Here is a 27,806-nt window from a genome sequence, read left to right on the forward strand (position 1 = left end):
TGCAGATTTTTCTACCAATTTTACCTAATATTGGGTTATATTTTTACACTGTAAGATACAAATACGGTGTTAACATGCCCGATTTTTCTCTAAAATGTTTCTAATTTTTTTTAAAATAAAACAAAAATCTCAAAAATTTAAATTAATTTCATTTTTCAAAAGACAAAAAAATATAGTTTTTAATGCATACGAATAAAATCCTAAAGTTTCCCAAGTATATTTTCTTAAAAGACAAAAAATTACATCTTCTCATGTTTTAAGAAATCTAAAATATAAATATTATAACCAGTTTATGATTATTTATTAGGATTTGATCAAAATGTCAAAAATCATTTTACCAATTATTTTTTAAGGGTTTAGATGGAGATTTTAATATTTATGGAGTGTAAAACTATATAATAGAGTACACCCTTAGGTATTAAAGATACGAGGTGTAAAATAAATGCGATGCTAAATTTTTTAACTTTAGAACGGTTATGATTTAACCTAATAAGATAGAAACTCTCTTATGAAGAGATATCTATCTTGAACCTTAGAAAAAACCAATGAATAGAAATCCAATTTAGAAAAACAACAACAATAATAAAAAACAATGTAACTTACATTAGATAGGGTGCACTAGGAGTGATGCGTCTTCTCCTTGCACAACCAGTCCCTTACCTAGACTTTCGCAAACCATAGGTTCCTAGTGACTATAATACTAGATGGCGACTCTTGAATATTAATCATAATTTTATGATTAAACCCAAACTCATTTCCCTTTCTAATAACACCACACCTCATCAAGAGGCACAATAAAATCTCGTCATCACCCATGACGTTGCGGCGAACCCCTTGACAATTCTTTTAATTGCAATAATTTCTTTTCTTTAGAATTCTTCCTTATTGTTTTTTTCCTGTTAGATTTTAGATCTATTTTTTTTTTCAAGTTTTTTTATTAATATTTTTTTCAATGATTTAACCTTTTAAAATTAAAATAGATGACATTTAAGTTTTTTGATTAAATTTGGATTCATGAAATAACAAATTGCAATTTTTTAAATTGGATCAGGTTTAGGAGGTTCGTGGTTTTTTCTCTATATCTTGAAGGTGATTTTTTAAAAAAAAAATTGACTTTTTTTTTTGTTTTTCTTCTATCAGGTTATCACATGGGTTTGTATGATAATTTGAATGGACATGAATGTAATTTTTTTTTTCTTGTTTTTTTGTTGGTTTATTTATTATTATTAGTTTGTTTTGTAAATATTTAAATTTTTAATTTAACAAATGACTTGGAATTTGTATTTTTTTCACCGTTCACTTTATTTATATTAAAAAAATTATTCAGCCTGTTGCAACACGTGGATAATATATCTGCCAACATGTCTACCTTAGAAAATTCACAAGCATGGTATCCTCCTGACACAGTGGCGACCAAACACCTCACTCCTGACCTGGCCAGCCTGAGTATTTAGGATATTCTCGTTATTAAAAAAAAAAAACAAATATCTTAACGTTGTTCATCTAGATGATTTTTTTAAAGTATTTTATTTATTTTAAAATATATTAAAATAATATATTTTTTATTTTTAAAAAATATTTTTAATATTAAAATGTATTAAAACTACTAAAAATTAAATTTTAATTTTTTTTAAAAATATTTTTAAAACATAAAAAACAAACGCAGACTAATTTTACATTTCACTAATAATCGTACCCGCTCATTGCTTGTGCAGAATGGCACTTCCGAGAGGAAAATTAGACATGCTGTTGACACTACTGTCACCTGATTACAACCTATTTGATTAACTGAATGCCTAGTTCAATTCTTGATAAAATGTCATTCTATCAGAAATTGTATGGTTCTCCTCTTGATTACAACTTCCAGCTTTGGATTTTCTTTTATTTTTTTCTGTTCTTGTTTCTGATTTTGGTATTTGATTTGTCCTCCTTTTTTTTGTTCTTTTTTGCAGTGTTGAAAAAAAGGAAGCTTTAGATGAAGTATGCGAAAAATGGGTTCTTCATCAGCTGTAGATATTCCAGTAATGCAGGTAAATAAAATCACTTTTAAAATTGTGGTTTTGCTTAAAATCTCTGTTTCTTATTAATTAGAGCCTGTAATTGCTTTTTTGGATGTACAAGTATGTTTTTCTTGATGGAGTTATGTTATGGTGTTGCGGTTGTTTTGTTGGTAGGAAATTATGTTGGAGTTTCGTGCTGGTAAAATAGTTTTCGATGGTAAAAAGTTTGTTCCTAATTCTCAAAAAGGACTTGTTCGCATTGGAAGGGTAAACTGGTGTCTTTTGGTTTTTTTGTGTTATATAGAGTTCGTGCCTGTGTAAAGATTTTTAGTTACTTCTGTTGGTTTGGTTTATCTTAAGTACTAGATAGTGTGTTTCTAGCATCTTGTTTCCTGTTTGAAGTCGGATTTTTTGAATTTTTCCAGGGTGATGAGGGTTTGCTTCATTTCCAGTGGCTTGATAGGACTTTGAATGCTGTGGAATCCTAGTTATTATTATGTTTTTGAGCCTGGGGATTTTGTTTCTCTCTTCCAACATTGGTTTTTATTTCCTTTTCTGTTGTTTGTTTTGTTAATATTCTTTTGAGGTGAGAACTTGGTAGCTTTTTCTTGATGTGTTGATTGACAGGATCAGATTATTTTTTTCTGAAGAGGCTGTTTTTGAGAAGGTACACTTTTCTGTCTTAGTTTTTTCTGAGATGGGAGATATTTGACTCTAATAATTGATTGTAATATCATAGATTCATAATTCTTTGGGTTAGTCAGGTTAATCAAGCTTTGGGAAGAGTTTACATCTTGAAATTCAATACAGATGATGGAAAGTTTTTCATTTGGATGCAGGTCAGGTTCATTTTCTGTGTTTTGCACTCTCTTATGTGTAACATCAGCTATTAGTTGCATGATTTTGGAAAATTGTGTAACATGTTTGCAGGAGCCAAAAGCTAAAGATGATTTGTAGCTCTGTCAACTATTATATTAATCGTCCATTTGGTAAATACTTTTGTGTTTTGAGTCCTTTGTTAGCCATGCTACTTTTGTGTTTATTTATTTATTTATTTTTATCTTGCATCTGCGTTTATCTCCTCCCATCTCCACAATTTCATAAAAAAAACCTCTATTTCACATAAAGATCATATTAGACTAAGTGGATTTCCTGTTTTCTACTTCCTGTTTATTTATTTTAGTTACACACTCCGTATGTGTGAATTGATCTTCCTAAAATTTTACTAACCAGTTTTACTCCTTCAAACTAATGATCTGGATTATAACTTCAGCACTCATTCAAGAGTGAAGTTTTTCCATCAGCAACATCGCTGCTTTATCTTGTTGCCTGGCAGAGCTCCTTGATGAAGAAGAGCCTGATGCTTCTACTCCTCTCCATCTTTTTGAAAACATGCTTGAAGATAATATCTCATCAAGATATATTTATTATAACAAAGAAGCATACTCAAAGATGATACTTCAACTCTAAGAGTTGATATAGCAAGTAAGAGTAAGGATATAGAGCTAAGTAATTTTTTGTTCTTTGAGACTAAGAGTCAGTGGAGCAGAATGAGCCTTCCTTCTCTCCTTCTGGTCAGTCATCTTGGAGAGCCTATGTTTTTGCCTTGATAAAGACTCCTATCTTATTTATTCAAGAAATATCAAGAAATTTTCCAAAATCATTTCTTGACAAAAACATCTCACCCACATTAGCCCATGTCAAATCTTTCATCCCCTTATGCCCTTGCACAGACTTGCCCTCGGGGTAAATTCTAAAACTTGGGGCATCTTTTATATGGCAATTTAGAATCATAACTTGTTGTTTTTCCATGTATATACATGTTTAATGCTTGTAATTCATTGTAAAATAACTTCAAAAAGGTTAAGGAGCACTTTTATTACCAAAAACAAATGGCCCAGTATATATTACGTTGCAATTTTCTTTTGTTCTGATGAGATTTTTGCTCATCGCTCTCAGGGCTGGAAACTTAGTTGTCCCAGACCTTGGTGCAGAAGTAATGAGTGATGTAAACTCGTCATGAGAACCAGTGAAATTGACCATATCCTTGTTTGTTGTACTTAGGGTGGCCCGCGTGATGTGATGAGACATGTTGCAGGTAGTTCGTGTGAGTGGTTTGTGGCTCCAGAACCTGTAGCTTAGCAATGGTTCTTAAATACATGGTTTTCTCTTCAGCAAATCATTTACTCGTGTTCATCAGTACTAACTAAAGTCTTCAGTTAATTCTTTCTTGGGAAATTCTGATTAGGGTTGATTATATTGGTTTGGACACACCTATATATATTTTTGGAGTTTCAAGAAGCCACACTCTATGTAGAGCACGCAGAGAATTTCCCACACTAAATCATCATCAAAATCGATCCCTTTAGTAATCTAATCTATTTTATTTAAACATGCAGTCTGCCAAACCCAATCCAAAATACCAAGACATCCTCTTATGAATTCACGTAGAAACTACTAGTTCTAAGTTTATAAATCCAGTCATAGAGCAATCAGTGAAGAAACTTTATTATTATATATCACACAGCATATTTAAATCTTGAAGTCAATGTAAACTTATTTAAATCTTGAAACTAAAATCCAAAACGATGCAATAAAAGGCTATGAAAATCCAAACTTGGATAAAATAAGAAGATTGTTCACCAGAAAATATATAATAGTAATTGTTTGTGCTCACCTCAATAAAGTGAAACCAAGCTTGTCGTCAATATAGATTTATGTACAGAATTGCATCTATTACCGGCAACATCATGATGTATGCAACCCCAAAGATCACATAAAAAACCTACATATCTATGAAGCTACTATTATCTTCATTGTTTATCGAAGTTAGCATTGGTGATGGTGGCATAGTCACACCATATATTTTGGGTAGCAGTTATCCTTGTAGCAGATCTCTTCAAACTTGGCAAGCTGTGTAACTTTTGCAAGAGTCTTGCTGAATCTTTTAAATTCATTAACCTTTCCAGTTTATTATAATCTAAATATAATGATTTAAGAAATGAAAATCCCTCCACAAATGATAATAGAATACTATTATTGAAACGATTAATTTTCAAGTTAATATAACCAACCATTCCCAAGCTTACAGGGCAATGGTCTCATGGACCCATCTCGTAGAAAAAATGCTTGATAGCAATGGTCTCATGGACCATCCCACTGGCCTACATCGTGGAAAAATAAACTGATAAGTACTTTAAAAAAAAGAAGAAAAAGACTTCTTGTCATGACAATGACAAGAAGTATTTTAGAAATAATATTATTTGCTGTTCATTTTATAAACGATATTATTTGATTTTGCCATCACCATCAAAATTAAGGATTTTTTCTAAAAATGTTATTTTATAAACTTGTTATCATCACTTTAAAAACGTTATTTTCATAAAGAACCACAATTTTAAAGATATAGTTTAGATTTTTTCTAAAACAAAATATTAAAATGATATAATTTTAGATTAACTCTGGTTAACATAAAATAATTTGTCTGATCTATAATCCATATTAGGACAATTTATGACCTTAACCCTTATCGGGATATTAAATCTAATCATGTTTAATAACTTTGGTTCTAATAAAAGAGACATTCTTAAGAAAAATGTCATACATGACGCATTAATTCACATCCAAATTAAAACATTCATAAATATTGATATCATAGTTATTAATATTTATTTTTAATATGTATATATATATATAATTTTTTTTAATTTTATTTTTTAATATTAAATTTACTTATCCCGATCTTGATGTATTAATTAAATCATATTATCCATTCCCAAGCTTACGAGGTAATGGTCTCATGGACGCATCTCGAAGAAAAAACGCTTCATATATAGCAATGGTCTCATGGACCATCCTACAAGCCTATATCATGGAAAAAATACCGATGGCAATATATAGTCTCACAAACCCATCTCACACTGCAAATTCCCATCCATCTTACTTATTGATTGTGTTACAAAAAATAAACTCTTTAGAAAGAAAAAGAAGAAGACTTGTTGTCATGACAATGACAAGAAGTCTTGTAGAAATAATATCATTTGTGGTTCATTTGATCAACGATACTCTTTGATTTTGCCATCGCCATAAAAAAATAAGGCATGATTTTCCACACGTTATTTCCATAAAAAAAGTAGCAAGTCTTCTATATTCGTCATCATCATGAAAGTAGCATTAACCTTTGAGTCATAGTCATGGGTTCAGCTCTACAAGAAGGAATACAAGTTTTCGGTTAATTACTTTTATTCAATTTAATTTTTTTTCTACAATGTGGTTTTAATCAGCATTATTAAATTTAATTCAAGCCTAACATTTTAATTTGGAGCCTAACCCAATTCAGGTTTAGAAAAAACTAAGTGAGAGTTGACCCAATCAAACCAAATTGATTAAATAAATCAACCCACAACCTAGTTAACTCAGTCAAAAACTAGTTTTACTTTTTTTAACTATGCAATTTTGACTTTTTCTAAAAAAATTCTTAAAATGATACAATTTTAGATTAACACCATTCAATATAAGCTAATTTGTCCCATGATGATCCCAATCTTGATCCGAGTATTAGGCCAATCTATGACCTAAACTCTTATCTGGGTATTAAATCTAATCATGTTAAATAATTTTGGTTTTAATGAAAAAGACATTCTTAAAAAAATATCATATATAAAACATTTATTCGCATTCAAATTGAAACATTCACAAATTAATATAATAGTTATTAATATTTATTTTTAATATATATAAAATGAAAGATTTTAATAATTAATTAATATTGTTAAACCATATATGTTTTTATGGTTTTTTTCTTTAATTTTATTTTTTAATATTGAGCTTGTTTATCCTGATCTCATGATCCGGGTCGTTGACTTGTTGCGTTAACTCAAGATTTTTTTTAATATATATATATATATATATATATATAACATTGAGCTTGTTTATCCTGATCTCATGATCCGGGTCGTTGACTTGTTGCGTTAACTCAAGATTTTTTTTAATATATATATATATATATATATATATATATATATATATATTAATTATGTTATGTTATGTTATTACTTCCTCCCCCTGTCTTGTATATATTGTCCTCTGTTTTTCTTTTATGCTAGCTAGCCTCTAATTTTGGCTCTAGCACCTTTCTATAATAATAATCGACTATTATTAAAAAAAAAAGGAAAAAAAAAGAAGCAGAAATAACTCGACAATTTCTCTAATGTGCAAAGGAGTGTTTGACGTGCTAAGGATACAGAGCCTTCCTTCTCTCCTTCTGGTCAATCGTCTTGGAGAGCCTATGCTCTTGCCTTGATCAAGACTCCTCTCTTAGTTATTCAACAAATATGAAGAAATTTTCCAAAATCATTTCTTGACATAACATCTCACCCACCCCTCAGCCCTTTGTCAAGTCCTCCGTCACTCTGTAACATCTCATATACAGTTTCCTAAAGGTCTGAGGAATCGAACAAAGAGGGCGATGATCAGGCATCAGTCTTGAAACCACAATGATCCGATGGACGAGAGCCGCTAGTGGGGAAGGATTCATGCATCTCTGTTTTTGTGTATTTCTGATCATGCTCTTTTTCACTGTACAACAGAACTTTTGCCTTTTCAGTTTTTCCTCTTAGACGCTCTTCAATCAATGGAAAGAGGGAACACCACAGAAAGGTGTAAACTGACAAGAAATTCAATGCTCACACTTTGAATTTTAATTTGCATGTTTCGGGTCATTGACAGCTATGCATTAAAATTACAGAGTAAAATCTCATTTATCAAGATGGTCTTAATCGGGGATAAAAAACTTGATGGACAGATTAATGTTAAATAGGAATTCTTTTGATCGGGCAGCAACATCATTATACAAAAATTAGGTGGTGATATTGTTTTTTTATTTGAGATTGGGTTGAATTTTCTTATTAAAACATATTTGTTTTTACTTTTTTAAAATGCTTTTAAAAATAAAAAAATTATGAGAGTGAGAGGAATTCAAGGGATATGATGTTGGTAAGAGGACCGAAGGCAATATTTCCAGTAAATTGGTTTTCAGAAACATCTAAGAGCTGTAGAGATGATAAGTTCCCCAAACAATCTGGGAGTGAACCTCCTATAAATTATTTACAGAGAGATCTACTGCTTCAGATTTTTCAATTCACACGTACAATTTATTTCCAAACAGTCAAAATAGTGTTGAAAGAATCTTTTATTGATGATGTAATTATATGCGGATGGAGAATTGTTAATTTACTTTGAGCGGGTAGGGTGCCATGGAGGTCACCAACAAACAAAACTTTAAGAGCAGGCATTGCTTCAATGTTCTGGAGAAAGTTTATTGGGAGAGAAGTATTATCATTTTATTATTTATTTCAAAATAAAAGCGCAATATTTCTGAATGACTTACACTTTATCTCTGGTTAAGTGACTTACAGTTGATTAAATAACTGAGGTATTGTGTAAGTGTTGTCATAAATCAGTGCATAGAATACTTTGTAGTGGTTTTGGCAATGAGAAGTCCAAATCAATTCCCTTCCTTATATATTTAGCTCAAATAACTAATCAGATAGCAAGGCTGAGCATAAAGACAGTACACTACAAGTTAAGCACCCAATAGCTAGACATACAAGAAAAATAATCATCACAAACCAGGATAGACCGTCTCCCCAGTAACAAATTCACCTTCTGAAGTTGGAGAACTTGTGAAAACTAGCCACCCAAAAATAGTAGCAAGTATCTATGCAGTCTTCGATGAAGTACAACCACCTGCATCGCCAATATGGATTGATGTAGAGAACTGTTGCAATCGTCATCACCACAACTGTGTAACATACACCGAAACTGATGTAAAAAAACTCCATGTCTATGAAACCATCATCTCCTTGTTCATCTTTAGGCACTGGCTGGGACGACACTGCTTCCTCACTACAATTTTTTTGCAATGGAGGTCCACACAAGAAAGGATTTCCTTCGTAACAGCTTTCATCAAAGGTTCCAAACTGATTTTTTCTCTCGGGTGTCTTACCTGACAAGTTATTGTGCGCCACACTAAGAACTTCTAGTGTGGTAATTTCAATAAGTTGTGGAGGGATGGAACCATTCAAGCTGTTGTAAGAAAGATCCAAACTCTCAATCTGCTTCAGGTTTGAGAATGTTGCAGGGATAGATCCAGTGAGATTGTTGTGTGATAAGTTTAATGACAGTATCTCACTTAAGTTTCCAAATTCTGGTGGGATTGCTCCTACAAAGTTGTTATTGGAGAGATCAATACCAGACATGTAGCTAAGAATTTTCCCCTTGTAACCATAATACATATTTTTAGTTGTAAATTCTATCACCTCTTCTGTAAAGTTAGTCCAATAACCCTTTAACAAGGTGTACATACTCTCCACTACTGGTGGACCCATTATTTCATAATAAGCCTTTTGGATGGACCCTGGTAGTAAAAGAACATCGCGATTCGTGAATGCTTTGTGGGAACTTTCCTTGAAAGTAAGATTTCCTAAACATGAGGGTAGTGGACCAGAGAGTTGGTTTTGTGAAACATCCAAAATGCTTAATTGTTCTAATAAGCATAACTGAACAGGGAGCTTACCATCAAAGTGATTAGATCTCAGAAGAAGAACACTCAATGATGAAAGATTGCCAATCCAATTTGGAATTGAGTTGGTGAAGCTGTTATCTCTAAGATCCATCGTAACCAGGGAAGAGCTGTTATAAAATCCATATGTTAATGGACCGCTCAATCTATTTTTGGATAGATGCACATGGGTTAGAGGTGGTGGACTGAAACAAGATGGTATATATCCAGACAAGTTGTTCTCAGAAAGGTCCAAATATAGAAGCCGGCCAAGCTTACAAAAGTCTTTTGGGATCGGACCCTTAAAATGGTTTTTGGACAAATCAAGTACTTCAAGGTACGTAAAATTAACAAAGCTCCTCGGAAGCATGCCTAAAAATTGATTGTTACTCAAATCCAATATTTTCCATTCTTTCCACCCATATAATGAAAAATCTGATATCTGACCCCGAAAGTTATTACCACCTAGATAGAGATATTCTAAGGTAGAAGAATTGAACACCGAGGTTGATATTTGCCCACCCAAAGTGTTGTTCGACAGCTTGAGACACTGTAATGTTGTTAGTAGTTCTAGTTTTACTGTAGACAATTGATTGTTGGATAAATCTAAAATTTCCAAAGAGCTAATATTTCCTAAACAAGAAGGAATACAACCCGTGAATCCATTCTTAGCCATCCTTAAGCTCTCCATATTTGGAAAGATCAAACAAATATCCTTTGGAATTTGACCGTTCATGTTGTTGTTGGATATATCTAATTCGGTCATTTTCGGATATGGGTGATCTTGCAACTGCAAAGTACCAACAAAGGAGTTCTCGCTCAGATATAGTTGCTCCAATTGTGTATTGTTCTTAAGCAACCACGATGGAAACATTCCAGTGATGTTGTTGTGGGAGAGATCAAGGAATCTTAAGTGGTATTGGTAATAGAGGAAGTTGGGAATTTCTACTTTGAGTGCTTCCGTTGTTTTTGACCAGCGAAAAAAGACTAATTGGAACTTTGGAATCAAATGATCAAAGGCAGCAGGTTCTGCTCCTAGTTTGTTGTTCTCATTGCAGAAGAACTTAAGGCTTGAGTGGTTCATAAAAGGCTTCATTGAAATGGGAACTTCAAAAAGGTTATTTGATAGTGAGAGGAATTCAAGGGATGTGAGGTTGGTAAGAGGACCGGAGGCAATATTTCCAGTAAACTGGTTTTTAGAAACATCTAATAGTTGTAGAGATGACAAGTTTCCCAAACAATTTGGGAGTGAACCTCCAAAATTATTTCCAGAAAGATCCAACTGCTTCAGATTCTTTAATTTACACCAACCTGTACAATTTATGGATATAAAGTCGTTAAAGATGAAAGCAAAGTCAAACATGATAAAATGCTATCATTAAATTGATCATTGCATAGATATAAAGTCATTTTTTTTTATATAATGTAATGAGTATTATTGATTATTAAACATAATTTTAATTACTGATAATACAATCATTTAATTTTATTAGTTTTGAATAATATAATAATTTTAAAAATTATAAAATATTGTGTGTTATTCTTTAGATATGTTTGTTATAAGACTTAAAGTAGATGGGGTGTCCTTTTAACCCTACTCTTGAGTTGCCTGTCACAGACTTGAAACTCGGGTTTTGACAAAATTGATCTTTAGATAGATATAAAGTCCTCATTTTTGTTGATAAAGAAACAATATAATTAAGAGAATGTCATGCGAAGCATTTAGGTAGAAACTGTGTATTATACCTGATCCTGTAAACATATTCTCTGACAGATCTAAAGACTTGAGGGATGAAAGCCCACTCAGAATTGATAAGATGCTGCTGTTCAATCGATTGCCTCCCAGGCCAAGGTTCTCTAACTTTCCCAGCCTCATCGGTAGGAGTTGAAAACCTACAAGATATATAATTCTCAAATTATACATAAAAAATATACAGTGCATAGATTAAGGAAGAAGATAGATTGCAACTATCCATTCTATACATCGTCACTTGTAATTTTTAATCATCCTAGTTTTGATCTCTTTAATATCTTCCTGTCTTATTAGAGAAACAATTTATGGATAAGATCAAAGCTCCATAGATATAAATCTTCATAGATGAAAGCGCAATCAAACATGAAGAAATGCAATCGTTGATTATTATATATATATATATATATATATATATATATAGTCCTCAATTTTATCGGTAAAAAGAATGTAACTTACTATTGATAGATCCTGTCAGCTGATTGTATGAAAGATCTAAAGACTTGAGAGATGAAAATCCAGTTAGAGAAGAAAAAATGCTATCGTTGCATTGATTCGAACTTAGATGAAGGTTCTCCAGCTTTTTCAACCTTGATGACAAGACTTTGAAACCTGCATGACGTTTCTCAAGAGCATATTGGAAGGAAATAAACGCATAGAAAAAAATGATATGAGAAGGAGAAAAGAAAAGGTTTCAAATCTGAATAAATAACTAAAAGGTTACCATAGAAGCTACCTGATCCTGTCAACTTATTAGATGATAGATCTAAAGACTTGAGAGTGGAAAGCCCAGTCAAGCATGACAAAATGCTTTTATCATTAAATCGGTTTTCACTTAGGCCAAGTTCCCTCAGTTTTGATGATAGGACTTCGAAGCCTGGAAGAGAATCATCAAAGCAAGATAATTGACATTAAACTCCAACCAACCTTCATTTATTTTATGATTATAATTAAGTGCAGAAACATTGAACTAACCTTCATTCTCCAAGCAACCAACCAAACTAGCCCTTCCCAAATCAAGACTTTGCAATTCTTTAAAAGGCAGAAACAAAGATGCGTTGAGAACCCAATCGCCCAAGTTCTCATCTCTTTCACCAAAAAGAGAGACTTGGATCACTCGCCTTGTAGTGTTATCACACTCGATCCCAGACCACTCACAACAATTACTACTGCCCACCCAATCTCCCAAGGAAAAGCCATCTGGGTCGATCAAAGATTGGATCTCCAAGAGACCAATCCTCTCTTCCTCCGAACACCCATAACAACGACCATGCCATTCGCCAACCAAAGTCAATACTGCTACCAACATCCAAGCCCCCATTCTTTTCATCATCATCTTAGATAATTCTATGAACTACGTACTACGTAGAATATTGTTGTTTGTTATGTGCCTTTGGGCAACCATAGAGGTCCGTCCTATTTATACTACACTATGGCCATTTTCACGACTTTATCTGCATATTCTATGTTGTGCAGATGTTTTCTTTATTTCATTTATTTTTGGAATATTTTTGGATTTGAATATTATTTTACTGTTTAGGACGTAGTCTATTCGCCAGGTTGGGAAAAATATTCAAATTAGTTATGTGCCTTATTGACTGGGAGTCCATTATTGTCGTAGTGCTGGGGTGAATGGAAAGAAAATAAAGTACTTTTCAAAAGTTTTTTTATATTACACTCTGGTGTGAAATTGAATAGAGAACTACAAGAAGGGTGTGAAAATGAGTTACTTCTCCAAAAAGAATATATACAATATAAACTTGATCAATGGTTAAAATATTTACTCTCTACGTTGATTTTCTATATTCTAAATTTGAAGAAAACTGATTTATTCTATAAAAAAATATTATTATTTTAAAAAAATAAAATATTAAATTAATCTGAGTTAGTTTCAAATAAAAATTCCAAGACTGGGGCAGAAGAGAAAAATGCTGATTCACAATCAATTGTCACGTTTCAAGGGTGAGAAACATGGCATGAGCCCCACGTTTTGTATTCAAAATATTTACCAAATCTTTGAAATATTTTCGATCATATGATTGAAATCCATTATGATCACGCATTATCAATAAAATTGATTAATAAACCCTTGTAATTTAAAGATAGCTTTGAGTTATTGCTGTGCTCTAATGATGAAGATGTAGGAAAACGATCTCCCTTCTGCTGTCTGGAGCTGGGCATCCTCTCCCTGTAAGAACAATCAACATCTTATCTGGGTTGTTGTTAGTGGCCACGTGAAAAGCAAGGAGCTTGCCACCCATTATAGGATATACCACTTTCTCTTGTATCATATCTACCACAAATCTAAAGTAATTGATGAGAAAGTGGATATATCACTTTCTCTTTAGCACTATTGGCGAAGATGAGTTAAAGCATTAAAAGGTTGTGAAAACGGATGCTTGACTTGCTGTGCCATTTTGATTTTTAAACACGACCATGCAGTAATTTTCTAGTGATTTTCTTATGCACACCGGTGGTTTTCTAGAATTTTTTTTCCAAACAACTCTCATATTATTTAATTAATTATTCTTGTTCAAATGTTTTCATACATGAATACTGTGGAGTATTTATTGCAGTATGAGATAAGGTTAACTCATTGCATTTTCATAAATTGAAAGGATTTCTCTTCTTCTCTTTGTCAATTACAGCACATGCATGGAGGTGTTCTTACTCAGAGTAAATGTTATTGTAATATTTTCACATACACTCCCCTGTTTTGCAACTAATTCACTTATATATCTTGGAACATAGCCATAAATGAAGGGTTCTTCCAATTCAAGAAAATTATTGTTTGATGTCTATGTATTTTGATGTTTTATATTACTTGACTGACACTTGCTTATGTTATTATTTTTTTTTACTTTTTGCTAATGATTCCTCATATTTTTTATATTGGTGTGATTTGTAAGTTCAGGTTCTTGCTCAAAAAACCTATTCGCAAGCATATAACCTGTTAAAATCCCTCGAACACTTAACTACAATAATTTGTTAACTACATGCTACCTAATAAACTAATCATAGCTCCTATAAAATTCAGAATTCTATTATGCTTTTTGAGTTGTAAACTAGTCTCAATTACCTTTTCATCCATGTATATGATTCAAATAGCAATTCCTTTTATATAATTTGTAATAAAACCCGAAATCATTCTTGGACAATATTATTGACAGATAGTCCACGTATTCTTTACTGTATCTATTAAATCATTTTTTGGATCAAATAGTAGCCCTGTAAAATACTTAAACTAACAACTTCTAACTTTATTGTCTAATTGTTAACTTGATATTTCTATACCATTAAAGAACAACTAAGCAATTATATTTTCATGATCTATACCACTAAGCAATTATATTTCCATATCATGTTTAATTAATCCAAAACCTTTCTAAATATAATGTTTTTTAATATCAAAATAAAGAAAACATAATGTTACCTCACTACAACATTTAATAGTGTTACCAACATTAAAAATATTCAAATTAGTTTTGTTGGCATGTAACCTCACCAAACAATTTGCGAGGACCGTATTGACTGGGAGTCAATTATTGTCGTAATTGATGAGAAAGTGGATATACCACTTTCTCTTTTTTGTAGCACTATTGGCCCAGATAAGTAATTTCCTGGTGATTTCCTTATGCATAATGGTGGTCTTCCATAATCTTTTTCCAAACAATCCTCATTAGACTCGGCTTGGGGGTTAACTTGGGTTAAGGTTTGTATCATGGTTTTTTATTAGGTCCCACATTAGTTTGGATTAACCTTAATTTTATGTGTGTGTCAAAACGATATTACTTTTTATATATAAACATAAATAGGAATCCGAAGTTCTTTCATAATCTTAAGAGGTAGTATATTGATAGTCGAACCATCATCCACCAAAATACAATTCATCATCTTTCCATCGACATATCTTTTAATAAAAAAAAAGCTGATTATCGAGTTTTAATCCAAGCAACATATCTTTATCGTTAAAGGATATCTCTGTGGTACATAAACCAACCTTGAGACAAGTTGAAAGAGTTAGTCATGACAGGCTTAGTAAGAGTTTTCCTTATAGTTTTCTCATTTTTTAAGTTAAATTAGGAAGAGATCAATGAGAAACTGAACTTGAAGATGGACTATCATTGTTAACTTCTTGATCAGAATACTGCAACATGGTGGTCCGAGCAAAAAAAAAATTAAGAAAAAAAATAGCGAAAACAAATTAATTAAACAAGACAGACTTAGGATTCCACAGATAAATATAGTTACAACACTTCTCTATTGAAACGGTCAACAATAAGGCTAAGCTATGAGGTCAACACACTAAAAAGCACCCATTAGCTGTACACATTCCACTGATGTTGTTGTGGGAGAGATCAAGGAATCTTAAGTGGTATTGGTAATAGAGGAAGTTGGGAATTTCTACTTTGAGTGCTTCCGTTGTTTTTTACCAGCGAAAAAAGACTAATTGGAACTTTGGAATCAAATGATCAAAAGCAACAGGTTCTGCTCCTAGTCTGTTGTTCTCATTGCAGAAGAACTTAAGGTTTTGAGTGGTTCATAAAAGGCTTCATTGAAATGGGAACTTCAAAAAGGTTATTTGATAGTGAGAGGAATTCAAGGGATGTGAGGTTGGTAAGAGGACCGGAGGCAATATTTCCAGTAAACTGGTTTTTAGAAACATCTAATAGTTGTAGAGATGACAAGTTTCCCAAACAATTTAGGAGTGAACCTCCAAAATTATTTCCAGAAAGATCCAACTGCTTCAGATTCTTTAATTCACACCAACCTGTACAATTTATGGATATAAAGTCGTTAAAGATGAAAGCAAAGTCAAACATGATAAAATGCTATCATTAAATTGATCATTGCATAGATATAAAGTCCTCATTTTTTTTTATATAATGTAATGAGTGTTATTGATTATTAAACATAGTTTTAATTACTGATAATAAATTTTTAACAATCATTTAGTTTTATTAGTTTTGAATAATATAATAATTTTAAAAATTATAAAATATTGTGTGTTATAATAACAATCATTGTTAACTTCTTGATCAGAATACTCCAACATGGTGGTCCGAGCAAAAAAAAAATTAAGAAAAAAAATAGCGAAAACAAATTAATTAAATAAGACAGACTTAGGATTCCACAGATAAATATAGTTACAACACTTCTCTATTGAAACGATCAACAATAAGGCTAAGCTATGAGGTCAACACACTAAAAAGCACCCATTAGCTGTACACATTCAAGAAAATTGCCGACAAGTTTCGAACTAACACAATTTTGGGCCCAGAATGCAAGAAGCAAACCACTGATTCCCCCCACCAGCAACCACAACAAATCCAGTGCTCCCATGCTAAGATCCTCTGAAGTTGGAGAACTAGCGAAATTTAATACAAGGCTTCAACACTCCGAAGCCTGCTAGAGAAATATTAAAGCAAAATAAGTAGCATTAAACAACAGCCATTTCATCAGTTTTAATTTTAGCATAACACAATAATATGAACCAACCTTGATTCTCAAAGGCACCCAACTAATTCATTAACCTTCAAATCTAGACTTTGCAATTCTTTGAAAGGCAGAAACAAAGATGCGTTGAGAACCCACTCGCCTAACCCCCAATCCCCAGCACCCCCAAGAGAGAGTTGGATCACTCGCCTTTCAGTGCTATCACACACAATCCTAAACCACGCAAAACAATTACTGCCCAGGTATTTCGACAGTTATGGCTTGTGTGGGTTTTGGTTCACGATGGAGATGATGGATATAATAATGTATTTCGACAACAAAACTTCCAATTCTTGTAGAGTTCTTTATGGAAAAGGGATTGCGAAGAGGGGACTCTTTATCAGCATCTCTTTTCAATATAGCGACTGAGGGTCTTAGTAGAATGCTAAAAAGAGATGTGAATCGAGACTTATAAAAGGTATTTGTTTTGGTCACTTTCAGTTTGTAGATGATACACTCATCTTCAGTTCATATGATTTTCCATCTCTTCAAAACATCAAAAGAACTATGTGATGTTTTGAGTTGATTTCTAGGCTGAAGGTTAATTTCCACAAGAGCTCAATCACTAGAACTATAGAACTATTGTTACTTATTCAACTGCTAGCAATCTAATATGTAGGATGGAGGGGATGCCATTTAAGTATTTGTAGGATATGTTAGGTATACAATGTCTCTGTCATATGGACATCATCATTTTTTATATGTCAAATTCTTACTATTTCCTCTTTCGTTGGACTGAGTTGAGAATAATTGGGAGGCTTAATCTAATGGTTAGCCAACCCTTTCTATATATATAGGTAGGGCAATATACAATAGTAATGGTGGAGGTTACCACACAAGAGTATGTCTATAATATTTCCTATATACAATATTTCCTATATAAGTACATTCTATAATATGCCCCCTCAAGCTGAGGGTGGAGGATCAACCCGAAGCTTGAAACGAAAAGTAGTAAACGAAGAAGTAGGAAGTGGCTTAGTGAAGACATCGGCAAGTTGATCTTGGGAGGAAATAAAACGGATCTGAATCTCCTTCTTTGCAACTCTATCTCGGACAAAATGATAATCGACCTCAACATGTTTAGTGCGAGCATGAAAAACAGGATTCGCAGACAAATAAGTGGCACCAAGGTTGTCACACTAGATAATAGGAGCAGAAGTGGATGGAATCTGTAGATCTGTTAATAAATACTGAAGCCAGATAACCTCAGCAGTACCATCAGCTAAGGCTTTGTACTCAGCCTCAGTAGAAGAGCGAGCAACTGTGCGTTGCTCACCGGATTTCCACAAAATCGGCGTCTGACCAACAAACACAAGGTAACCACCCGTAGATTTTCTGTCCTCAACACTGCCTGCCCAATCTACATCTGTAAAACCATGTAAGGCAAAATAAGAACTACGAGTGATATGTAAGCCATGTGATGCCGTACCCCGAAGATAACGCAAGATGCGTTTCACGGCAGCCCAATGAGAATCTGTAGGAGCATGCATAAACTGACAGACTCTATTAACAACAAAGCAAATATCTGGGCGCGTGAGAGTGAGATACTGAAGAGCACCCACAATTTGACGAAAGCGGGTAGCATCAGAAAACAATGGATTGGGCAGAATGGTAGCTTTGGATGTAGAGATAGGGGTATCAACAGGTTTGCAAGATAACATACCAGCCCGAGTGAGGATGTCAAGTATATATTTATGCTGGCGGAGCATAAGACCCATACTAGTAGACTGAACCTCAATACCCAAAAAGTAATGAACAGAACCCAAGTCGCGAAGCTTAAATTCTGAGCGCAGTAGCTGAATGAGGCGTTGGAGCAGAAGAGAGTTACTACCCGTAAGCAGAATATCATCAACATAGACCAGAAGATAACAAATATCAGCACCAACAGAGAAGATAAATAATGAGGTATCCACCTTAGAGGCACGGAAACCAATAGATAACAGGAAATCATTCAGACGAGTGTACCAAGCCCGCGGAGCCTGTTTTAAACCATATAGAGATTTATGCAATCGGCACACATGAGAGGGGAGAGCAGAATCAACAAAACCTGGAGGTTGTTTCATGTAGACCTCCTCATCAAGAACACCATTGAGGAAGGCATTATGGATGTCAAGCTGATGAATTTTACAACCACACGAAATTGCAATGGAGAAGACTAATCTGACGGTCGCCTGTTTGATGACTGGACTAAAGGTTTCAGAGTAATCAATACCTTCTTGCTGAGTGAAACCTCTAGCAACCAGACGCGCTTTATACCTCTCGATGCTGCCATCGGATCTGCGTTTAATCTTGTATACCCACCGACTACCAACAACATTCATGGAGGGATGAAACGACACTAAGGTCCAAGTTCTGTTTGCGCGTAAGGCCTGAATTTCCTCATGCATAGCACTATGCCACGCCTCATATCTGTTAGCATCATTAAAAGCAAGTGGCTCATGAGAGGGAGGAGAAACTACCCGGCTGAAGGAGACAGTAGAGGCTGCAGCAGTGGCTGTGGACAGCGCTGTCTTGGGCTGCCTTGGATGAAGAACCATGGGATGTTGACGAGCAGCTGGGCATGGAGAAGTGTGACCTGTACCTGGAAGAGGCTGAAAAGGATATGAGGAGAGGTCTACACAGAGCTCCAGACCAGCTGGAGAAGCAGTGGAGGGACTGATCGGTACTGCAGACACTAGTTGAGTGGTTTTATGAACAAGTGGTGTTTGCTTTGAAACTGTGTAAGAGTCCATACGTTCAATTTTCTGAGTATCAATTGTATAGTATATGTGTTATGATTAGTAATGTTCTCTGTGGCCTTGCCCAACTCCCTCTGAGGATGATATAGAAGCACATATTTTGGTACTACACATCTGTGCCTTAAGCTGGTTTCAGATTTTCAGGTGCTTCAGGGATTAACTAGTCCTTTAAAAGTAATCATCACCCATCCAATTCCCCATGTCAGATGTCTTTTGGATTTCTTGCTGAACAATAGAAGATGGAAAATGCTTACCTTTCGGTTTCCAAACACTTGTTCTCTGGGACTTGCACATACAAGCCTGGAGCATATCCATGGTCAGCTTTTATATTGCTTCGCTTCTGAGTTATTCTGGTGTTTTTATGGTTGGCAGGGGTATGATGAGTACATGAATTTGGTTTTGGTTTTGGAAGATGTTGAAGAAGTCAATATCAAGAAAAAGAGCAGAAAGTCTTTAGGTAATTACATTGTTAATTTTTCAACTCTTCTATTATTTATGCGTGTTCTAAGATACATCTTTTATGTTTTACAGGAAGGATTCTTCTTAAGGGAGACAACATTACTCTGATGATGAACACGTAACAAATTGGTAACCTCAAGAGATAAACATTCGCATCATGATTGATGAGAAATATTTCTTCAGCTAAGTAATTGGCATAGCAACTTCACTTTCAGAGATTATTCTGTAGGTTCTACTGTTTTTATTCATGAATATTTTCATGGCAATAATTGCTATGAAACAATGCACCATCTCTTCAACTACTGAGCTTTCCTTTATATTTGCAGCTGTAATTTGGGATAGCAATGTCTCTGACATGAAGTTTGGATGGCTTGATCTCTTTGCATCAAGAATGTCAAGTTACCTAAATGTATTATTCACAAGGTGACTACAAGTAGACACATTGGATGGTGCTGGGCCCATCAAAGCTTGATCTGTTTTTTGTTTGTTGTTCAGTTGAGGATTTGTAGATTGTTCCGTTCGATCCTCTGTCCTTGGATCATGTATGGGTGTTTTGACATGTACTTATTTCATTCATAATAAATTACTTTCCATTATTAGTGCTTTATTTTTCAATCCAAACCTTGGTTTTTTACCTGGATCAATTTGAATCTGAAAGAAGTACCAAAATCTAGTGTTTCAGATACTGTGTCATCTTGCCTGTTCTTGTGGAGCTTTCTCAGTTGCCATTATTTTATTTTTTTACCTTGTAATGAAGTCTCGGGAAACATTTTTCATGCTTAAATTTATATATTTCCATTTTCAGATTTCTATAGTTAAGGTTTTGTATGAAATTCGTTTATAGAGTGGAAAGAGCTATTGGAAGTATGGATGCAAATGAAGATGGTTTGTTAGATCTTTGAATTGGTGTGTGGATTCTGGAAAGCTTTAATCCTAGACATTGAGGTAATTAACATCTTTGACTCTTGATTTTGAATCAATCTAGATTACAATTCTTCCTGTTGCCATTCTAATTTGCCAGGGAAAGAAAGAATATGCTCTTTCACTCGTCTGTGTCAGATAAATTCTACTTGTGATGTATGTTTCATTATGATTCTACTCCTACAGAAATATGATGATATTCTATGACACTGACTCAGGGTTGAAGAAGAAAGCTATGCAGACATGCACTATCTAGAGAGGTTATCTCAATCATTGTCGCAATTATTCCATGGAGCCTGTAGATCATTTTAGGCCTACAGAATCCCACATGGTGCGGCGCTACACTGCCATCAACATGCTACCTCACGATCCCCCATCATAGTACCTTTACTGCCACAGCCACTGTTACTCGTCTGTCACCTAGATTCGCCACTGTAACCATTTCTTACATACTGTTATTTATATATATATCATGACAAAAAGCCTTTCGTTTGATGTTCCTTATGATCCACAATCCATGTTCGTTATTATTATTACAATTATTATTAAGAATTGAAGTGCAACGCGGGGGAAAGAGAAAGAACGACTTACCTGGAGCTGCTGCTTAAAGACGAAGACGATGGTGATGGAGGGCTGGCTAACCAATGTTACTTTCTTCCCCTCTACTTCTGTTTTTCGCTCACTTCACCTCTGTTCTTGCTTTTCTCTGCTTGTTTCCTCTTTTTCTTTTTTGTTTCTCTTGTCCCCCCTGTCTCTCTCTGTTCTTGTTCCTCTTGGTCTCTCTCTGTATTATCTGTGTTTGTTCATTTTTCGTCTGTGTTTTTTTGTATTATGTGTTTGTAGTTGTCCCCTCCTTTGTGGCTTTTGTCTGTTCGTCCTGATTTCTCTGGCTATGCATTTGGTTGGTTGGATCAACAACCTACGGTGAGGGGAAGTTGAAGTTCCCTTTTGCTGGAGGAAGGTCACAAGTCTCTCTGTCTTCTCTCTGTCTCTGTTTTTCTTCCCCCCTGCCTCTTCGTCTCTGTGTGTTGTGGTCTTATAGGGCAAGAGAATGCCCCTTCATCTCTCTCAGGATAGTGTGGAGATTAGCACGGTTCAGTCGTGCATGATATAAAAAGGATACCCATTACTGGACTGTTAGTGTCGCATCGAGGGGGAGAGATACGTGACAATGATCTGCTGCCGTTTCCTTTGAATCGGTGGGATGAAGGAGATGAATAGCTTGTTTTGAGACGACGCTGTTTTCACCTGAAATGGCTATTTTAATTTTGCCTCTGCATTAGCTTTCGGTGTCATTTACAAAACCGTTCTTGATTTTCAATTTAATGAATTTAGTTTTTAAATGCTATTCAACTTTTAATTTTCTTAAAATTATTTTTGAAAAAATTAATTCATTCTCTTATGGTATTACAATCTATTCACTTTGGTTACTGGATTTTAATTTCTTACAATATTGACTCAAATCAGCCCCAAACTTTAATATTTTTTTAATTAAGCCCTAACTTTTATTAATTAAGTAATCCAAAGTTTATTTAAGTTCTCATACTTATCAATTCTTTTAATATCTGACCAAATTAACTTGTAAATTTATAATCATATCTTTATTGGTACTTAAATTCTCAATCTGTGTTATCTTGATGTAATTCTCAAATTATTATTATTTATTTATTTTAAAAAAATAAAAAATTAGGTTATAACACATGATATATTGTTGATTTAAAGGAACCGATTGATTTACACATATCGGATTACAAATCGAGAGGAATCATGGTTATTTTATAAAACTGCCAAAAACTTTCAAGACCAAAGTTATTCCATAGATGTTGTATTCATGCGTGTTTGAAATCTGAATCGCAGTGTTTATTCTTACTGGGATATAAAGGCTTTCTACCTGTTCCGGAAATTCTGTGAGCAATCTTCCTTTACCAATATATATATATATATATATATATATATATATATACTGGGATATAAAGGATTGTCTAGCAATGGAGCTGACGATTCATTCTAAACGAATGATGTGAAGGGCTGTCCAAATACTCGTTCTCGATACTCTACTTCAGTGAAAGCCTATAAAACTGGATGAGTAATTGGACTGCAGTACTATGCCTAACCTGGAGTATAGTACTGAGCAGATTTGTCTATGAATCTTTGAGTTTTAGACTTGCTGTATAGAGCTTCTTCCACAAGCTTTGCCATTTTAGCTACCACACAGTCTTCAGCTAAAGCAGTAGTTCTAACACTGACACTACCGGAAACTGATAAATACCCCATTGACACCATTTAAGTTACTAGTTACAACCCACACTACGAACCCACTTGTTTGGCAACCGGAAATGACTCTCCAAATAAACCCTAGATATTTGTCGCACAACAAGTAGGTCATCTAATCGCAAATCTCGAGCAAGTCACCTGAAAACAAACTTTTCATGAAGAATCCTATATATTCTTCACACAACAGGGAGTCCCCAGCCACAATAACACCATTTTTTAAAACAAAGAGAAAATCCTTATTCTCAAAATAATTGAGTTTTGAAAAATCTACAAGAATAACCATCTCATGATTTATTAAAATCAAAACTCCTTAGTGGACTTCTCTTCTACTCTGGGAAGGCTTTCATACATTTTTATATATATAAATTTACTTTCTAAAATTTCTTACAAGACTTTAGATGGTAAGTATTGTAAAAATATGGAAATTGTCATAATCCAATTTTGATTCCCTTTCCAAAATGTTTTTTTTTAAAATCTAAATATAACAAAAAAAATCAATAAAACAACCCTAAAAATATATTTTTGATGCATTCGTGTCATTTTCAATGTCTTTTCGAAAGAATTTAAAATTCAAAAATTTTATAAAAAAATAATAAAAAAATTAGTGAGGTACTTTTAATATCAGTCATTAAAATAATAAAAAAATTAATTAATAATTTTATAAAAAACCAGTTCAACTACGGATGTGTTTGGAAGTATGGTAGTAGTAGCTTTTGAAAGTGATTTTTAATTAGAAATGTATCAAAATAATATTTTTTATTTTTAAATAAATATTTTAATACCAGCACATCAAAATAATTTAAAAACACTAAAAAAATAATAATTTACAGTATAGTAGCATATGAGTTGAACCGGTTAATATTAGCATGCCCAATCCCACATACTAAACACATCCTTAATCAGTAGAACGGTAGGACATTAAAGGGCACTTCTACCAACGTATTAGCATGCTTGTTTCAACTTTAATCTCAACAAGTTTTTTATCAAAAGTAAAAATGCTTGAGTTGGTTTAAAAGCACAGAATGTATTTATACCATCATCATTTCCAAATAAATTATTTTTTATAGTAGCACCATGAATAACGCACAACTAAGCAGCACCCAATACATCGACAACAAATTTCTTTCTGTTTAATTTTTTTCCTGTTAAGATATTTTCAATTTTATTTTTTTTCCTCTTTAAATTTCTTTTCTTTTCTCTTATTGATTTTTTTTATATTGTAAAGAGAAAATAAATTGATGTGACCTTTTTTATATTGTACAAAGTTGGGTGATGATAATATTTTTTTCATTTGAGATTAGGTTGAATTTTCTTATTAAAACATATTTGTTTTTACTTTTCAAAAATCATTTTAAAAAAAATTTTAAATTTTAAATTTTTTTTTCTTTACTTCCAATCAATATGTTTTTGATTTTTTTGTATTATTTTGATGTTATGATATAAAAAATCAAATGCAAAAAATAAAAAAAATATTACCTCAATATATTTTTTAAAAACAATATTTTTTAAACCAAGATTTCAACTTTTCCAGCTCCATATGCAACCGATAATTGGAGCGTAACCTTCTCCCTTCATCTCCTCATTCAGCAATTGGTATATGTTCACCGAATAATGATGTAAGTTGTCACCATCATGAAATTCACGAACAAGATCTCCAATGTCAATCCAGCTACAGCCAGGGGTTCTAGATGTTAGAGAATAATATAAATCATATCCTGGGACCTCATCTAACAACTTAATCTATTGGGTTAAATTGGTTCTTTGACATGGTATCAGAGCTTTAATGACCAAGTGGTCTCGAGTTCGAATCTCACCATCCTCATTTATTTGATAAAAAATTAAGCACAAGCTCATGTGAGCCTGTACAAGTTTCAAGCCCAAAGGGCTTTCTCATATCCTGGGACCTCACCTAACAGTTTAAACTATTAGGTTGAATTGGTTCTTTTACGGTAGAGACACAACATCCTCATCTTCACATAATCATCCCACCTTCTCATATTTGTATAGAAACAATTGAGTTGCCATCAGGCATTTTTTCCATGAGTTGGGTCCGTTAGACCATTCTCATCATGCATTTTTTCCTCAAATATATCCAGATTAAAAGTATAAAGAGATTTTAAAAAAAGTTGAGATTTTTTCCAAATTTTTTTTTATATTTCTTTGCTTAAGAAAGTCATGAACATTGAATTATACATATTTATTCTCTACGGGGAGATGGGTCCGTGGGATGGGAGACCTTGAGATTTTAATAATTAAATAATAATTACTCCAATACTATCTTTTTTCATTCTTTACATGACGTCTTAATTTTTTTATTTTTTTTATATAGGTGGTTATGAATTACTGAGATTGAGCAATTTAGAGCACCTTGACTTGGGATATAATCAATTTGGTAACAGTATTTTATCATTTATGAAGGGATTTTCATCTCCATCTATAGAACCAGAAGTTCAAATTTGACCCTTCGAGATGATTCATGTTCCCCTGAAGCTGTGAAGCTTGAGATCATGAAGGGTTAGCGGAAAAGAAAGGGGGAAAGGGAGGGGGCGGCTGGAAGGGTTAGGGTATTTAGAGTTAGGGTTTTCTTTTTATACCTTTTTTTAGATTTAATTAAACCGATTTGGTTTGGTCTGGTTCAATCGGTTTAAGCTTTTTTAAACAGAAATTGAACTGGACCGGACACTTTTTTAATTTTTTAATCAGTTTATTCGGTTTTTTTATCGATTCGGTTTTTTCGGTTAATTATTTCTCAATTTTTTTAGTTTAATCGGTTGATCGGCTTTTTTGAACACCCCTAGTAACCAGGGGCAGAGACAGGGGGTGGCAAGCAGGGGCTGGAACCTGTAAGAAAATTATTTTTACAACCCTCCCTTGATAATTTATATAATTTTAGCTAAAATAATAACATAATTGAAATCTTGCCCCCTCAAATTTTATCTTTTGGCTCCGCCCCTGCTAGTAACAGTGCCTTGACAGCAGTGCTTTTTATCTTCTTTTTCCTCTGCTCAACTTCTGCCATGCTCAGGTATCTCAAATTTGACACGGGTGGGTTGGCTGTTGCAGCTGCTTGGCTGGCCTTTCATCACCTGTTTTTTTAGGATTGATGGGTTGTTTTTGTTTGGCTGTGGCTCAACTTTTGTTGTCAACGCAGAATTCCCTTCTTTGTTTCTGCTATGCTCAGCTCTGTCACGACCGAGTTGGCTGTTGCAGCTTTTTTAGGATCCTTGGGCTGCATTTCTGCTGGGTCTATTGCAGGCTGTCTTGGCTTCTCTGCTGGTCTTTTTGTTTGCGTCAAGTCTGTATTGGCTCCACTTCTTTATAGAAAGAGTTGCTCTTTGGCTGTGGCTCAGCTTTTGATGTCAATGCAGAATCATTGTGTATTAAATGAGTCGGGCAGCAACGTCATTACACACTTATTTGCTCTCACCTTGGATATCTCTCCAGCATTGGAAGAGCTGCTACTGTTTGCTTGGGGATTAGCATTTAGTTTGTTTGAGACAATCCTTTCCACTCCCAGCATATGTTTTTGCTTTCGTCAGACTATGTTCTCCTTTTATTCCAACTAGAATTCGGTTATTTCGCTATTCAGTTTTAGTTTTCAGGCAAGACTTCATCTTCTGGTTTGTAATGTCGCTATCTCAGTTCATGCCATGCCTTTTTTGCTGGGGGTGTTTTTGGTTTATCAGTTCTTGAGAGTCTTGGTCGCGAGGACTTTTCTTGAGGCTGGGTCTTGAATTTCCAATTAGCTCTTCATTTTTTGTTTTCTTTTGCTTTCAAGTCTGGGCACCACTCTTTGGCCATTTGTTGCTACGCCATCAGTGTAGTCATCTTTTTTTTTTCTCCATTGCTTCTTCTCTTATCCTTGGTTTTCCCATGCTTTCACATATTTTTGTGGGATGGAGTAGATAGATTCGTTTGCATTTTGTCTTGGTTTTCTTTCATGCATCTCTCTTGGGTTTTTTTTTGCTTTCTGTCACAACCTAATTTCCGGATCCATGACCGGTATATAAGCAAGGTTTCCTTCTAAGGTTTCATACCTATGCGAACCCAAATTTACATATAAATTTATCCTAACTCAATTAGAGTTCAACGTAATATTAATAACAAAATCAACTTCATAATATAATTGAATTATCTTAATACAAGAGTTAATATAATTTCATAGTTTTGGAGCACTAACTAGACATAAAAAAAGGTACAAATTACAATAGAAAAGCAGGTCCAAAATGTTCAACAAAAATGACCTGCTATCAAGTTATAAGCCTGGAAAGGATAAATAATATGAGGATGAGTTCAACTACTCAGTGAGTAGGTAACATTCAATACACAAACAAGGTAATACAACAATGAGAAATATATATACAAGTATGTCTCCAGGTTCTTATATAAAGGTTTCTCAAATAGGCCATAACAAGAATATCATATGGTAAAACTCGTCAGAAAATCAAAATGCAATGCGCATAAGGCTCCGTACTGTGGGATGATCAGTCCACACAGGTTGGTGACTCCCCCGACCAACTAAGGTTCAGATACGATGTGCACAAAGACTAACACTACCCTGTTAGCATGGGTATTCTGACTGACATACCATAGGTTCATAATCATAA

At 33.8% G+C, this 27,806-nt stretch overlaps 1 protein-coding gene, 3 long non-coding RNA genes and 1 other non-coding gene across 5 annotated transcripts; 4 read left to right on the forward strand and 1 right to left on the reverse strand.

Moving 5' to 3' along the window:
* The first annotated feature begins 1,685 nt into the window (after positions 1–1,685).
* On the forward strand, positions 1,686–3,919 carry LOC133700432 (uncharacterized). The gene is made up of 7 exons (XR_009843396.1): positions 1,686–1,836; positions 1,953–2,030; positions 2,175–2,267; positions 2,426–2,667; positions 2,765–2,839; positions 2,931–2,989; positions 3,274–3,919. It is a non-coding gene; the product is annotated as an uncharacterized LOC133700432 (long non-coding RNA).
* A 4,580-nt stretch (positions 3,920–8,499) lies between these two features.
* On the reverse strand, positions 8,500–12,758 carry LOC133701767 (cuscuta receptor 1-like). The gene is made up of 5 exons (XM_062125848.1): positions 12,287–12,758; positions 12,048–12,188; positions 11,771–11,923; positions 11,308–11,454; positions 8,500–10,872 (listed from the first exon to the last, which is right to left on the reverse strand). Exons 1-5 carry the CDS (start codon positions 12,645–12,647, stop codon positions 8,660–8,662), a joined length of 3,015 nt encoding a protein of 1,004 aa, XP_061981832.1. The 5' UTR covers positions 12,648–12,758; the 3' UTR covers positions 8,500–8,659.
* Positions 12,759–19,619: 6,861 nt separating this feature from the next.
* On the forward strand, positions 19,620–20,611 carry LOC133700767 (uncharacterized). Its single transcript, XR_009843473.1, has 2 exons — positions 19,620–20,002; positions 20,077–20,611. It is a non-coding gene; the product is annotated as an uncharacterized LOC133700767 (long non-coding RNA).
* Positions 19,690–19,795, forward strand: LOC133702453 (small nucleolar RNA snoR99). The gene has a single exon (XR_009843743.1). It is a non-coding gene; the product is annotated as a small nucleolar RNA snoR99 (small nucleolar RNA).
* A 208-nt stretch (positions 20,612–20,819) lies between the features above and the next one.
* On the forward strand, positions 20,820–21,731 carry LOC133700681 (uncharacterized). The gene is made up of 2 exons (XR_009843465.1): positions 20,820–20,949; positions 21,144–21,731. It is a non-coding gene; the product is annotated as an uncharacterized LOC133700681 (long non-coding RNA).
* The last annotated feature ends 6,075 nt before the right edge of the window (positions 21,732–27,806 follow it).

This window comes from Populus nigra, chromosome 8 (assembly GCF_951802175.1).
Source record: "Populus nigra chromosome 8, ddPopNigr1.1, whole genome shotgun sequence".
Classification (NCBI taxonomy): domain Eukaryota; kingdom Viridiplantae; phylum Streptophyta; class Magnoliopsida; order Malpighiales; family Salicaceae; genus Populus; species Populus nigra.

What these genes read in the sequence shown, in the direction of transcription:
- LOC133701767 (XM_062125848.1), bottom strand. Translation starts at nt 12,647, where the DNA reads ATGATGATGAAAAGAATGGGGGCTTGGATGTTGGTAGCAGTATTGACT. An exon ending in TGGTTGCTTGGAGAATGAAG is followed by an intron (nt 12,189 to 12,286) that starts GTTAGTTCAATG and finishes ATTCTCTTCCAG; the next exon opens with GCTTCGAAGTCCTATCATCA. An exon ending in TAATAAGTTGACAGGATCAG is followed by an intron (nt 11,924 to 12,047) that starts GTAGCTTCTATG and finishes AACGTCATGCAG; the next exon opens with GTTTCAAAGTCTTGTCATCA.